Source organism: Chrysemys picta, chromosome 17 (genome assembly GCF_011386835.1).
Source record: "Chrysemys picta bellii isolate R12L10 chromosome 17, ASM1138683v2, whole genome shotgun sequence".
Lineage (NCBI taxonomy): Eukaryota > Metazoa > Chordata > Testudines > Emydidae > Chrysemys > Chrysemys picta.
In genome coordinates this window covers 3,484,161-3,497,222 of record NC_088807.1, presented here as the reverse complement: position 1 = coordinate 3,497,222, position 13,062 = coordinate 3,484,161, and the positions used below count along the sequence as shown (strand labels likewise).

At 51.8% G+C, this 13,062-nt stretch overlaps 1 protein-coding gene across 6 annotated transcripts in view; it reads right to left on the bottom strand.

The window, feature by feature from the left end:
• PAK4 (p21 (RAC1) activated kinase 4) overlaps positions 1-13,062 on the bottom strand; it is a 99,337-nt gene that overhangs the window by 22,588 nt on the left and 63,687 nt on the right. For all 6 annotated transcript variants that reach the window (XR_010593534.1, XM_008173188.4, XM_008173187.4 and 3 more), the window contains one exon: positions 8,077-8,300. Coding sequence is in view for 5 of the 6 variants with exons in the window: in XM_008173186.4 (XP_008171408.2) it covers positions 8,077-8,300 (224 nt within the window). In the remaining variant the exon portion in view is untranslated. Of the gene's footprint in view, positions 1-8,076; positions 8,301-13,062 lie in introns of those variants that run through there.

Here is a 13,062-nt window from a genome sequence, read left to right as displayed (position 1 = left end):
TCATAAACTGAAGAGGGCCAAAGAACCACGAGAATGATTTCAAGGACTGGAAAACCGGCCTTGTAGTGAGACTCTCGGATCTCAATCTAGTTAGTTTCACAAAGAGAAGGATAAAGAATGACGTGATCACAGTCTATACGCACCTACACATGGGAGACAAAAACTGGATAATGGGGTCTTCAGTCTTGCAGACAAAGGTCTAAATAAGATCCAGTGGCTAGGAGTTGAAACGGGACAAATTCAGACCAGAAATAAGGTGCACTTTTTTTTTTTTTTTTAAACAGAGAGAGTAATTAACCACTGGAACAACTTACCAAGGCTTGCGGTGGACTCCCCATCATGGCTGGTTTTCTAAGAGATCTGCTCCAGTTCAGACATGAATTATTTGGGGCAGGTCTCTGGCTTGGGAGGTCAGACAAGTTGATCTCAGCCCCCACTGTGGCCTTATAGTCTATGACCGAACTGCAAACGTCAGCAGGAGTCCCCTAACTCTCTACTCACAGGGGTAAGCAGCCAGTGCACCTCTAATGAAGTCAAGGCGTTACTATCCATTGACACCAGTTTAAACCAGAGGGGAATCAGAGCTAACTGGTTTCAAATACGACGGAGTAGGTGAGGCAGAGAGGAGTACACGGCAGTTGATCCACGGATGCTGCAGAGACGGCTCTCCCGTACCCCAGCAGGGAGACTGCGCCGAGGGACAGAGAGGGGAGGCTAGGAGCGAAGATGCACTGGAGCAGCTCCGTGGTGGACTTTATGAACTCCCAAGGATGGCAATTTCCCACCGGCTCCTAGGGGAAGCTCTTTGAGGATGGGAGTGAGGCGGTTGCTTCGTTTTGTACACGAAGGCAGGCAACAGATGCCACAGATAGTCAGCAATCGGCCACTACTTCAGAGCCAGCCTCACCACATGCGGGAACGGAGCAGGTTGAACTCAGCCAGCAAACAATACCCAAGTGTATTTATCAACAAGCCCATAAGCTACCCCGAATCCAACTCTTCAGCTCCGACAAATCCACCCAGCTTCCTCACGTGGGCAGGCTCTCCCTCCTCTTGGGAGGGACGGCTCAGTGCAAATCATCAAATGCATTCCAAGCCCCTTCACACCTAATCCAAAAGTTCAGAGGAAACCCGAAGAGGCCCAGCTGAATGAGAGCCAAACCGGGACGCCGTGTGGCCCCTGTGCTCTGCAAACACAACGCAGCCAGCTTTCATGTGGCTACGCGAGACTATAAACCAGCAATGCTGTGGGTGGAAGAACCCAGAAGTTACGCAGAAAATACTGGGAATCTGGACTCCTAAGACCTAACCCACTTCTGCCACTGACTCGCGAGTTTCCAAGTTGAAACTGGCGTAACCTTGGGCACATCACTTCCCCCCCCAACCTTGGTCAAGAGGATGCACACTCCTCTAAGCCAGCAGAGGAGAGGTAAGCACATAATGCCAGCACAAGTGCTTCCTGCTGGTGCACATGGAAAATGTGTGCCGCTGGAAAGGCAGGGGTGAGGCAGAGGAAATCGATGCCCCAACCAGACTGGTTTAGTGGGCACAGTAATAGAATTGGGGCTCCTGCTGGCTGGTATCAGGTTTATGGACGCCCCATCCCCAGCTGAAGGGCAGCCTTTCGTACAGCTGCGGACAAAGCTGCTGAAGGTGGCATGACAGACAAGTGCATGGTTAGGTCTGCGGCCTAGATTGTCAGCACAGGAATACAGCTCTGGCAGACACGTGTGACCCAAAGCAGGAATGCAGCAGGGTGCCACGAAAAACACTCTTCCGGCACGGTAACTGGCAATTTTCTCTGCAAAATTTACAAGATGGAGCAGCCTCTGCGACCCGAAAAAACCAGGGCTGTTTCCTCGTCTGTCTGGGACGGGGCTTTATTTTTAGCTCGGTTGGCAGCAGACGAAGGAGGGCAGCGCTTTCATGCCTGCAGCCCACAAAACGAAAACCACCCACAGCCTGGTGCAGGAGAAAGGGGACAGGGTGGAGAGGACCCAATGAGGTAAGAGAAAAATCGGACTGATCAAAGGGTTTTGCTGAGACCTCAGGAAGGAGGGTCTCCATCAGGTGGCTCACGGGACGATTTTAAAGCCATTAAGGATTTCGGATCTCTGTGAAAGGGCCCTCATTTTCCAACTGCCTGGTGTCGCTAGACCAGTACATGTTTTAAGTGTAAACTAAACTTCCGGTTGGGCACCCACGAAAAGCATTAGCCCCCCGTCGGCCTGGGCATGTTTTTGCAACAACACCTGGGCTCCACAGGGGGTGAGGTTTTAACTGGATTTCCAAAGGCGCCTGGAGCGGAAAGACAATGCTCCGGAGGACAGAAAGAGTCCCAGGGCTCCTCCCCTGTGCTACACACGTGTAGCAAGGTGCTCTGTAATACACCTATTCCTCTCCTCCCACCCTGTGGGGTCTGCTGCCGTGAGAAGGAGGAGGAGGAGATGGGCTTGGCTGGTGGAGCCCAACACCGCACAGCCGCTGCCCCCCCTCCCCCCCCAGCGCTCCCGTGGGCTTGTGGGAACGGACTCTGACACACTCAGGTCCATGGGTCGCCTGTTGCTTTCCCCCTTCAAACCCCTGCGCTGAGCGGCACCAGTTTCAGTGCCGGTTGAGGGCCCCATTCAGAATTCGTCAGGAGCACCCCGCTGGCACACATACGGGCCTATGATGTAGCCCTAATAAAACGCTCGCACCCAGAGCGGCTGGTGCTTGGAGCTTGCCCGACTTACGTTACTCGTCGGCTGGGGTTGCTTAATAAACTCCCACTGAGCGACGCTGTCCACGCAGTTACAGGGAAGGGGTCGCCACCGGCTACCTTTTGAGGAGACCGCGGGCCACTTTCCTTGATTTAAGCGGCAGGCTAGCGGGGCAGGAATCACAGACGACCTTCCAGGTCAGGGCCGCTGAACCGGGGACAAAGATCATGTTCCAGTGCTATTGAGGGGGTGGGATCACTGCTAACCCAGGGGAGGTGGGGGCCCCCTGGAAAGCCGAGAAGGGTTTTCAGTGACAGGCAAGTCCCATTTTCCACCCAGTCACATTAAACGAAGGGGAGGAGGGAAAGATCTTCGCTTCCGCCACAAAACTAGCGCAGCTCAACCTGTTTGTGTCTCATAATCCCTGCTTTTTCTTCCCCTGTTGCCACAGCAACTCATGCAGGGCAAACACCAGTCCCCCTCCGGATTCCCATGCTGCTGAGCTCAGCAGATCAGAGCAGGTAGAAGGCGCCGGCGCACCGCCAGAGCCAAACTAGTACCGGTGGGTGTGGTGTGGAAGGGGATCAAGCAATTCCCCAGTCCAACCAATTCTCCCTCCACCCCTCTCTGCAATTGATTCCCCTAGGGAGACTGTTTCCTCAACAGGTGAATCCCCTCCCTCCCCTCGGTCACACCCCTGGCTCCGCAGTTCCCAGTGCTGGCTCGGCCAGTGCTGCAAGAACCCAGCGGAGCGTGTGTGGAAACACAGGTGCCAACTTTTTTCTGCGCCGGTGGGTGCTTGCCTCCCCGGCCCTGCCCTGACTCCACCCCTGCCCCAAAGTCCCTGCCCTAACTCCACCCCTCCCCAAATCCCCGCCACGGCCTCGCCTCCTCCCGCAAGCGCGCCGCATTCCTCCCGCCCCCCCCTTCCCAGGCTTGCCGCGCGAAACAGCTGTTTTGTGGCACAAGCGCTGGGAGGGAGGGGGGAGAAGCAGGACCCGGCGGCAAGTTGGGGCGGGGGAGCTGCTGGTGGGTGCAAAGCACCCACCAATTTTTCCCTGTGGCTGCTCCAGCCCCGTAGCACCCATGGAGTCCGTGCCTATGTGTGGAAAGAGATCCCGCTTGCCCTTCGGGTTCTGGTTTGCCGGCACGGATTCCGTACGGATCCTCCCCAGCAGGGAGAGTCGCCCGCCCTACCTTCGGTCTGACCCCGTGACACCTAGGCGAGGGATTACATCACAGTCTGTCTCCACAGGCCTGACCCTGCCATGTGCTGAACAACCCGGTCAGCGGGAGAGGCGGGCCCTGAAAGCTAGTGGAAAGCAGCAACGATGATGCAAATCCATCAACCCAGCGGTCCCAGCCCTGAGACCACAGTCAGTCATCCCGACCAAGACTGTCTCATTGTTTCCTCGTGCTCCCCAGTCTGTCTCTGGCCTTAGATTGCAAGCTCCTTGGGGTAGGCACTGTCTTTTGGCTCTGTCTGCACAGCACCGAGGAGGTCTGTGACGAGGGCTCCTAGGGGTTACAGTAACACAGGACCCGTTCTCCGCTCGGGGGCTGAATGCGGGCGGTGCAATGCCTGTGCAGGGTTTGTGGCTCACTCGAAGTGCTTTGAGGATCGATAGGATGGAAGAAGGTTCATTGCTACTCGGCCTCCCGCAGACACAGAGACCTACGAGCAAGGCTGGGACAAGCTCCCTTAGGACGGAGCCAGCGCTGCGAGGCTGCGGGCTGTTGGTAAAGCCGCTCGAGCAGAAGACTTGCAGAGCATTTGGAGCAGCTCCACCGCAGCATTATTAACCGGACGAGCCAAGGGAAGGAGGCCGGCCAGCCCTGCAGGAATGCAAGCTTAGGAACGGCCAGATTGGGGCAGACCAAAGGTCCATCTAGCCCGGTATCCTGTCTCCCGCCAGTGGCCAGTGCCAGGTGCCCCAGAGGGAATGAACAGAACAGGGAATCATCAAGTGATCCATCCCCTGTCGCCCATTCCCAACTTCCGACAAACAGAGGCTAGGGACACCATCCCTGCCCATCCTGGCTAAAAACCATTGATGCACCTATCCTCCATGAACTTATCTAGTTCTTTAGCTTCAAAACCTCTGCTGCTGCTACACTTAAATGTTTACCACAGAAGGATGCTGGTGTCCAAAAGATCAAAATGCTGGAGCGCTCAGGCAGGTCAGGGTGGGGGCCAAAGGGACACAGGTTGGACGAGCGGCTGTAACCTCCCGCTTCTGGAAGAGCAACATTGGCTTCCGAAAGAGAAAGGTATCACTGGAGATGGATACTTTACCTTCCGGGAACCTCTTTATGTGCTAACAAGCAGAGAGAGTTTTACAGGCATCCCCTGGGTCAAGCATATGGCCAGCAATTCACCCAAGGGTGGCATGCGAGGTATCTACCAAGAGCAGTTAGCCATTGCAAAGTGTGTGCACAAATATTCTAAAAGTTACGTTCTTAGAGCCTTGATGTTAAAGGCTGGTCAGCAGGTAGTGAAATGCCTCTGGTTCTGTTCAGGCAGGGGATAGTAGACGCTTCTCTCTCTGGCTAGTCATTGTCTCTCTCACAATGCAAGTCTATTTTCATATTAAGCCACCAGCTAATCGAAATTGCTAAATCCACAAGAGACAGCAGAATCTAGAGGAAGGAACACAGCAGAACGGTGCCTGGTTTATGAAGGAAGATCAAAGGACTGGTTTGATGTATCTGGGGTTACAAAGAGACCCACAGAATCCTTCCCTGAAGAGACAAGCTGACAGCATCGCTTGTGTCGTGGAACAGGGATCACAGCCTGCCTGGCTGGAAAACACTAGCGAGCAATACTTCATTAGACAGGAGAGTACCTTGTTAAGTACGTCTAGGCTCTAGAATGCATGTTACGGTTTTAGTTTCTATGTAAACATTTGTTTCCAATCCTTCTACTTGCGATCATTTGAATCTCTAGACTTTCTTAAATAAACTTTTACTTGTTATCACTATAAACCTATCTACATGCTATGAGTTCTCACGCTCAGGGCAGGTGGTAGCAAGGTGTCTCCCAAAGCTGGGTACCTCCTGGAAGCGTTACATTTAATACCATTAACATACCTTCATTCATCTAGGCCTAGTCTGCAAGGTGCCGAGCACTGTCTATTCCCATCAACTTAATGAATGATCCCAGAAATCGCCTCCGGTTTTAAAACAGTCCTACTTCCAAGCACCATCCAAGGGAGGGCTGCTCCTGGGAAGATCGCAATCAGCATACAAACTGCTGGAGAGAAAAACTGAGGGCTGGGTCCCTGAGTGGCGCTGGACTTCGAGCTACCATGTCATATCAAAGCAATGCAAGGTAGCTCCTGAAAGTGTCCAGCATGCCGTCTTTTGAGTAAGGACTTTTTGGAAGTAGTGAACTTTGGCCTACGGTTCTCATCTGACCCCCATATCTGAGCCCCTCTCAATCTCTAACATTTATGCTCAACGCCCTGCTAGGAAGGAATCTGCAAAGATCCCCCTTTTACAGGTGTGACACCAAGGCACAGAGATGACACAGGACGGCTGTGGTGGAGCAGGAATTGAATTCAGGTCTCTCACAGCCCAGGTAATGCTCTCACCACAAGACTCTCTGTCCTCCAAGCTGGAGCTGGCTTCCTTTGAGGCGGGACCTTAACATCTGTTGGGCTCCCTCGTCCTTTCTTTGACTCGGACCTCACACGCCCTGCAATTTGCTGCTGAAGGGAAGGTGCATACGTAGAATAAAAGCCAGTTCGGCCGTCTGTAACGAATATACGCAGAGGGCTGTTTAAACATAGCCAAGAAGAGCGTTAAATGACAGGCTTGTCTTTACCAGCAACCTCCCTCATTGCTGGAACTCGGCACTTTTTAACCTGCGTATCTAAAGTGCTTTAAATAGGGGAGTCGATCTACCTCCCCCGTTTTGTTTTTTTTAAAGCCTCCTCCCTGTAATTGAGACACAGAGCTTTAAGTGACTAGTTCAAGGTCACGCAGCAGGTCAGTAGCAGAGCTGGGACTCGACTTCTCTCCCCGACTTCCAGTCCCGCTCTACACCTACTAGCCCACAATGGCCCCTATCCCCCGGCATCCCCACTCGCCCCCAACTACCCAGCCCATCATTAGGGATTGAACTGGTAGCACATTGAGTTCCATACGCCATAGGAAATTCTCTTCCGTGACATTTAAGGTTCTCGATCAGTCTTCTCCAGTGTACCTTTGGGAACTTCTAATTCCCCACACACAGGATTGAGATGCAAGGCCAGGCATTGCAAGACTTCCGTATACTCCTGGAAATAGACGGATTCAAGATTACCAAGCTTTCTCCATCCCTCCCACACACACACCTCTGAGTCGGAGATGTCGCTATTTCTGGTTTTCAGGCTGGCCTTTAAATTGCTTGCTTCCCGTGCCTTACCCAGTTGAATGGTTTTCCTTTTTTATGAGCAATCATACGCCGGGGGGGGGGGGGGAGGAGGAAACAGTGCATGAAAACACGCAGCAGACGATTAGCGACGCAAATACTAGAGCCTTCGTGCCACTGTCACAGCAGGCAAGTTCTCCCTGCTAAGGACTAATGCTTCATTTAGACACGTTCACCTGGATAGGTTTAGAAATAATTCGTTAGGGTTAGCGTGGAAGCAGGCGTGATCTCCAGATGCTGGGTCTTCTTGACTAAAGCAAACGGACACACCAGGGTCCAAGTTTGAAGGACAGGAATGATGGAAGAGACAAGCACTGGGAAAGGGGAATTGAGTGATATGCAGGGGGGTAAATGCCGTTTAATACCTGTGTTTCCCCTCACACATCTTTAAACTCTCCATTGAACCAGGTGGCTCAGGGAAGGGAATACGGAGCCTTTGGCCCTAACAGCTTAAAATCGACCCACGTTGGGAACCACCGATGGCTCTCGGTGACTAGCAAGAGGCGATTTGGCGGGGGTCACTCCTGTTCTTAGTAAGAAGGCAGGGCATCATGGACATAAAGGTGCTGTTGAAACCTGCCCCCTCGCTGGCAGCCTGAGGAGAGAGGTGGAGAAACACGGAATGGGCTGTGGAGAACAAGTTGCCATGTTACTTGGCCAAACTGGCACCTCAAAAACGTAAAGGAAGAGAACAAATTGCCCCTGGCCAAGTTTTCCTTCTCCTTCAGGGCGGTCAACGTGGCACTTCTTGAAGCTAAGAGTGCAGGTGCTGAGTCCTGTGGGGGTGTTATTCCTGTGTTACAAGTATGAACCCCTAGATACGGAGGCCCCTTGACAGACCCCATTGCTCTGTTAGGGAAAGGAGGGACTATAGGGTCTCTCGACCTGACCTCATTCACCAGAACTCCCCTCGCTCTTGCAGACACCAGAGCCCGCGTGAAGGTACACCAGGCCACCTACCTTCTGCGAGCCGTGCTGAATAGCCGTGATGTACACGGGATCCACCAGTGGCTTGGGTCGCTTTGCCGACTCCTCGATGATGCCCTGCCATTGCCTCGGCAGCCCGGTGAACTTCTGCTCTTGTTGGTCATACCCAGTGTGGACCCGGTGCTCGAAGTTTGAGGGAGCAGAGATCTCAACGCGTTTCTTCTTCTTGCTGAACATGGTGACGTTGGCTACAAGACCTGAGAGGGGAATGAAAAATCAACGTCAAGGAGGAAGGGGAGGATGTACCATCGTGGAACTGCCTGAGAATCACGGGAGGCTACAAAAATCTATCAAGCTCCTTTATAGAATAGAAGGTGACTGTATAGTAGAATACTCAAGTCGCCCATCAGGGATCATGTGGCAAGCTAAATACAGTCAGACAGGATTTAGAATTGTGTCACCCCATAGCACCTCGATACCATTTTACCAACTCCCTTTCCGGACGGGGATGCTCTTCTACAACAGACCAGAGATGGTGATTTGCACGTCTCTCACATCCTCCGTCAGAACATCACAAAGCACTTGAGTATTAAGCCTCAAAAGGCTATTAAATACTATCCCCAGAGCAGCAAACTGAGGCACCCAGAGACCTGAACTGACACGCCCAAGTTTACAGAGGTCAGTGGCAGACCTGGGACAACAACCCAGATCTCCTGACTCCCACTGCCCCAGTTATGTATGGACAAACTAGACGGGGGAGGAGGGAGTTTGTTTGGGTTTTTTTATATAGGCTAACCTGATTTTTAGTGCTTGGGAAAGGAGTTTGATTGACAGTCCTAAGCAGTAAGTTATTATAACTTGGCCACCCAATCAGGTAGAGAATGGATTTAGGTCATTGCCCCACCATACTCTGGGATGGGGTCCCCTTGTGAGGTATAAGACAGCTCAGTCGTGAAGGCCCATTCAATTCTTGGCCTCTGCTGAGGTGGCCAACAAGGGGTGGCCAGTTTGCACCAGCTATGGGGGAGGTTTGAGATGGGGATGCATGTCCACTACGAACCGGGCAGAGACTCACCAACTCACTTCACACAGGTCCAAGTGTCATCAGATAGGAAACAACTTTTAGTCACTACAGTCATGGGCTGGATTTGAACTGGTAACTCAGATGCAAGAGGCTCTCGCTCATTACCAATGCCTGGAGCTAGTCACGCATTCGTTTAAAAAGAGCGAGCGGTGGATTTTTAGTCAGTCTCCAATTTTGCTGCTGTATTTGCAACAATCTAGCTGCCGAACTACCCCAGAACGGATCCATGGGCACACATTTCCAGAAGTTATTTTGGGTGCCCACCTTGAGATACGGCCGGAATTTGAGGGGGCAGGAGCTAAGCGCTCCTTTAAATCAGGTTCCTTTAAGGAGTCCCCCAACTTGGGCACCCAAAAATCAGTCACTTTTGAAAGCGTAAGGCATAGAAGTTTCCTTAGATTGTAAGCTCTTTGGGGCAAGAAGTGGCTGTGTTGTGTTTGTACAGCGCCGAGCACAAGGGAGCAAACAAAACAACCCTTGACATGGGAGAGGAGTAAGTTTCCAGACACAGAGGTCCCCCTGCTAGACAGATCTATAAATCTGGTTTGCACAAGTGTCTGAGACAATTATGGGATTGGTCCTCATGCTCCTTCCGCGGCTTGGAGGAAATATCTAATTGGACTCCACTCCGCCTAATAAGTCAGAATATCTGGGACAAACCAGCTAAAATTCTCCCACTTGGCTCCTGGTCTTAGAGACAGTCTCATCTCCCTTCCCTATACACCCTTACCCAAAACGTTCAATGTCTCAGAGCTCACAGGGAGACAGGAAACAAACAGCCAGGACTTCATCCCCACAGCACCTGGTCAGCCAGCTAGAAGAAATGGAGAAGAACCCCACCCACTGAGCCACCACAGCCATGCGGTGCAGATGGCACATATGTCATGGCAGATGGGAGCAGCGTGGCCCGAGCATGCTCCTGCTTCATGAATGAGACATCTCAGCAGCCTGAAGGGTTCTGCTCTGATGGAGATGCCTGCTGCGTGCACGAGACAGATGAATGGGAAATGCCCAGGAGAAATCCAACCCTTCTGTGCTACGTCTGTCCTGCCAAAGCTCAGAAAAAGAGAGAGATTTACGAGACAGAGCAGCACACGTTTCTGATCCCCACACAGGCAGGTAAGGCAGCATTGATGCCAAAGACAGGATGCAACGAAGCCAATCCTCACCAGAGACAGTCGCATTTAAGGTCCCTCCATTTGCCTGATCCCACAGTCAAGATGATGCAGCCACATGACAACTGCTACACATCCAAAGCAACATGGAGCTTTTCGGGACTCCTGGCCGCTCACTTGTACCGCTGTACCAGCTCATATTGAAGGAACAGTGCGAAATCTCTCACCTCGATCCTGTCCCTACCACCTCTTCCACCTTTGGGATTTCTCATATGCCATTCCTGGTCAGAACAATATTCCTGCCCGTGTGTCTTTCCACCTTCAAACCCTCTCACTTTCCGATGGCCTTTCCCCAGATGACCTCACCTCTACAGCCACCTGCTTCTCTTTCTTGTCCTGGGTGCCAGTTAGCATCATCTTCGTTAGTTTCCCCTCAAACTCTCTCACTTCCTTCCTATGTCAGCCTAATTTGGAGGCAGATCCTGGAAACCCCCTCTCACGTGTCGTTTTTACAGGCTCACTCTCTCGGGGGAGGGAGCATATCTATTTCTGTTAAGTACCACACACACACACACACACACACACTTCTGGCACCAATCAGAACAGCTGTGCAGACATTTAAAGGTCACCTCGACACACTGAACCTCCACCTCAATTGTTCTGCTTTGCTGACATGTCACCATGTCATCATTCCTTCCTCCTGGGTTGGTTCGTTGGTTGAACCAGCTCTCCACTTAAGGCTCAGCACAGCTGAAGACAATCTCTCTTCCTGTTTCCTCCACGCTGCCAGTACCAGCTGCCCGAGAGACCACACCAAACCAGTTTTGATTCAGGAGTGGTTCTAAACAAGTAAGAAGTTTCTGGGAGGCAAATGAGCACAGACACCATCTAGGACAGGGGAGGAGCCAATAACTAACTTGTTTTGTCTGGTACACTGAACACACACAGCACACAAGTCACGGACAGCGATCATTTTCCCCAGCCACCCACTGGGGAGAGAGACGTCACCTAACCCAGGAGAGGACGGATGGCTGTCTGGGTTACTACGGGGCTGGGACAGCACCTTTGCGAGTCACAGGTCCACAATGTCCAGCACCGTTGAGCTTCTTGGTGCTACTGCGACACAGAAACACCATCTCCCAGGTCTACGCTCTACTCCTGCTGCTTACCGTGGGATCGTCCAGGTGGGTCTAAATCAGAGGTTCTCAGCCTTTCCAGACTGGACCCCTTCAGGAATCGGGTTTGGCTCGTGTACCCCAACTTTCACCTCACTTAAAAACGACTTGCTTACAAAAATCAGACGTCCTAACACAAAAGTGCCACAGCCCCACTGTTACTGACCAATGGCCGACTCTCTTGTTTTTAATCAGGTCATTATAACAGATTGGAATATAAATATTGTACTGACATTTCAGTGCCTATAGAGCAGAATAAACAAGTCATGGTCTATGAAATTTTAGTGTGCACTGACTTCACTAGTGCTTTTTATGTAGCCTGTAGTAAAGCCAGGCAAATATCTAGATGAGTTGATGTACCCCCAGAAGACCGCTGCCCACCCCCAGGGGTACGTGTATCCCCGGTTGAGAACCACTGATCTAAATAAAGTGTGCCCTTTTCATGCTTCTATATGAGGTACAAAGGTAGCCTGATGGCTTGTTTTTATATCCCCATCCATAATAAATAAATTAATTAATTAATGGAGATATCCCATCTCCTAGAACTGGAAGGGACCTTGAAAGGACATCGAGTCCAGCCCCCTGCCTTCACTCGCAGGACCAAGTACTGATTTTGCCCCATATCCCTAAGTGGCCCCCTCAAGGATTGAACTCACAACCCTGGGTTTAGCAGGCCGATGCTCAAACCACTGAGCTATCTCCCCCCCCCCATATCTATGTTGACCTCATCGTGGGCCCCCAATCTTCCCAATTTAGCCTCACAATGCCCCCCCTTGCGAGGTAGGATAGTGCTATCATCCAATGGGAAACTGAGGCAGAGAGAGACTTGGGGCTTGTCTGTTAGCTCGCAGCAAGCTGCAATGTAAATCTACCCCGTGCTGGCCTGCCACGCATTGAGTGTTCGCGCAGACCCTGCTGCCGGGCACTGGGAGTTCTGTGATGTGCTTGATCTACCCCGCCTTGGAGTGAGAGCAGGTCTCCCTAGCTAACAGCCTCCCCAACACATTAGAAATCCAGGTCCCGTCTATCCAAAATTTCAACCCCTTCGCAGGCCAGCTTTAAAGAAGTCACTTCGCCTCTCCTTTCTTTGCTTAGCCCTCTGCAGAATAGGGACAATTCTCCTCTATGTTGGACATCTTAGGAGGCCAAAGTCTTTCCTGTTTGTAAGGAACTTTGAGCCCCCAAATGGGAAGTGCTAGAGATGGGCGATGTGCTGCCGTCAGAGGTTTCTGATGTATGGTCACTCAGGTGGTGCACTGGAGTGACAATTACACCAAGACCGTTCTAATTACAGCTACATTGGGGGGGAGGGATAGCTCAGTGGTTTGAGCATCAGCCTGCTAAACCCAGTGTTGTGAGTTCAATCCTTGAGGGGGCCATTAGGGATCTGGGGCAAAAATCTGTGAAGGCAGGGGACTGGACTCGATGACCTTTCACGGTCCCTTCCAGCTCTCTGAGAGGTATATCTCCATATAATAATAATCTGCCTCCAGTACTAGATGCTATTTGCCTTGTTCCTGCAAGTCTCAAGCAGCCCCGAATCAACTGGGAAATAAAACCTAAACCCAACAGTAGTTGAAAACAGCCAGGGCCATCCCAGAGAGCAGCTCGCTCGCCCTCTCTCTCACACACACGATGCAACCTG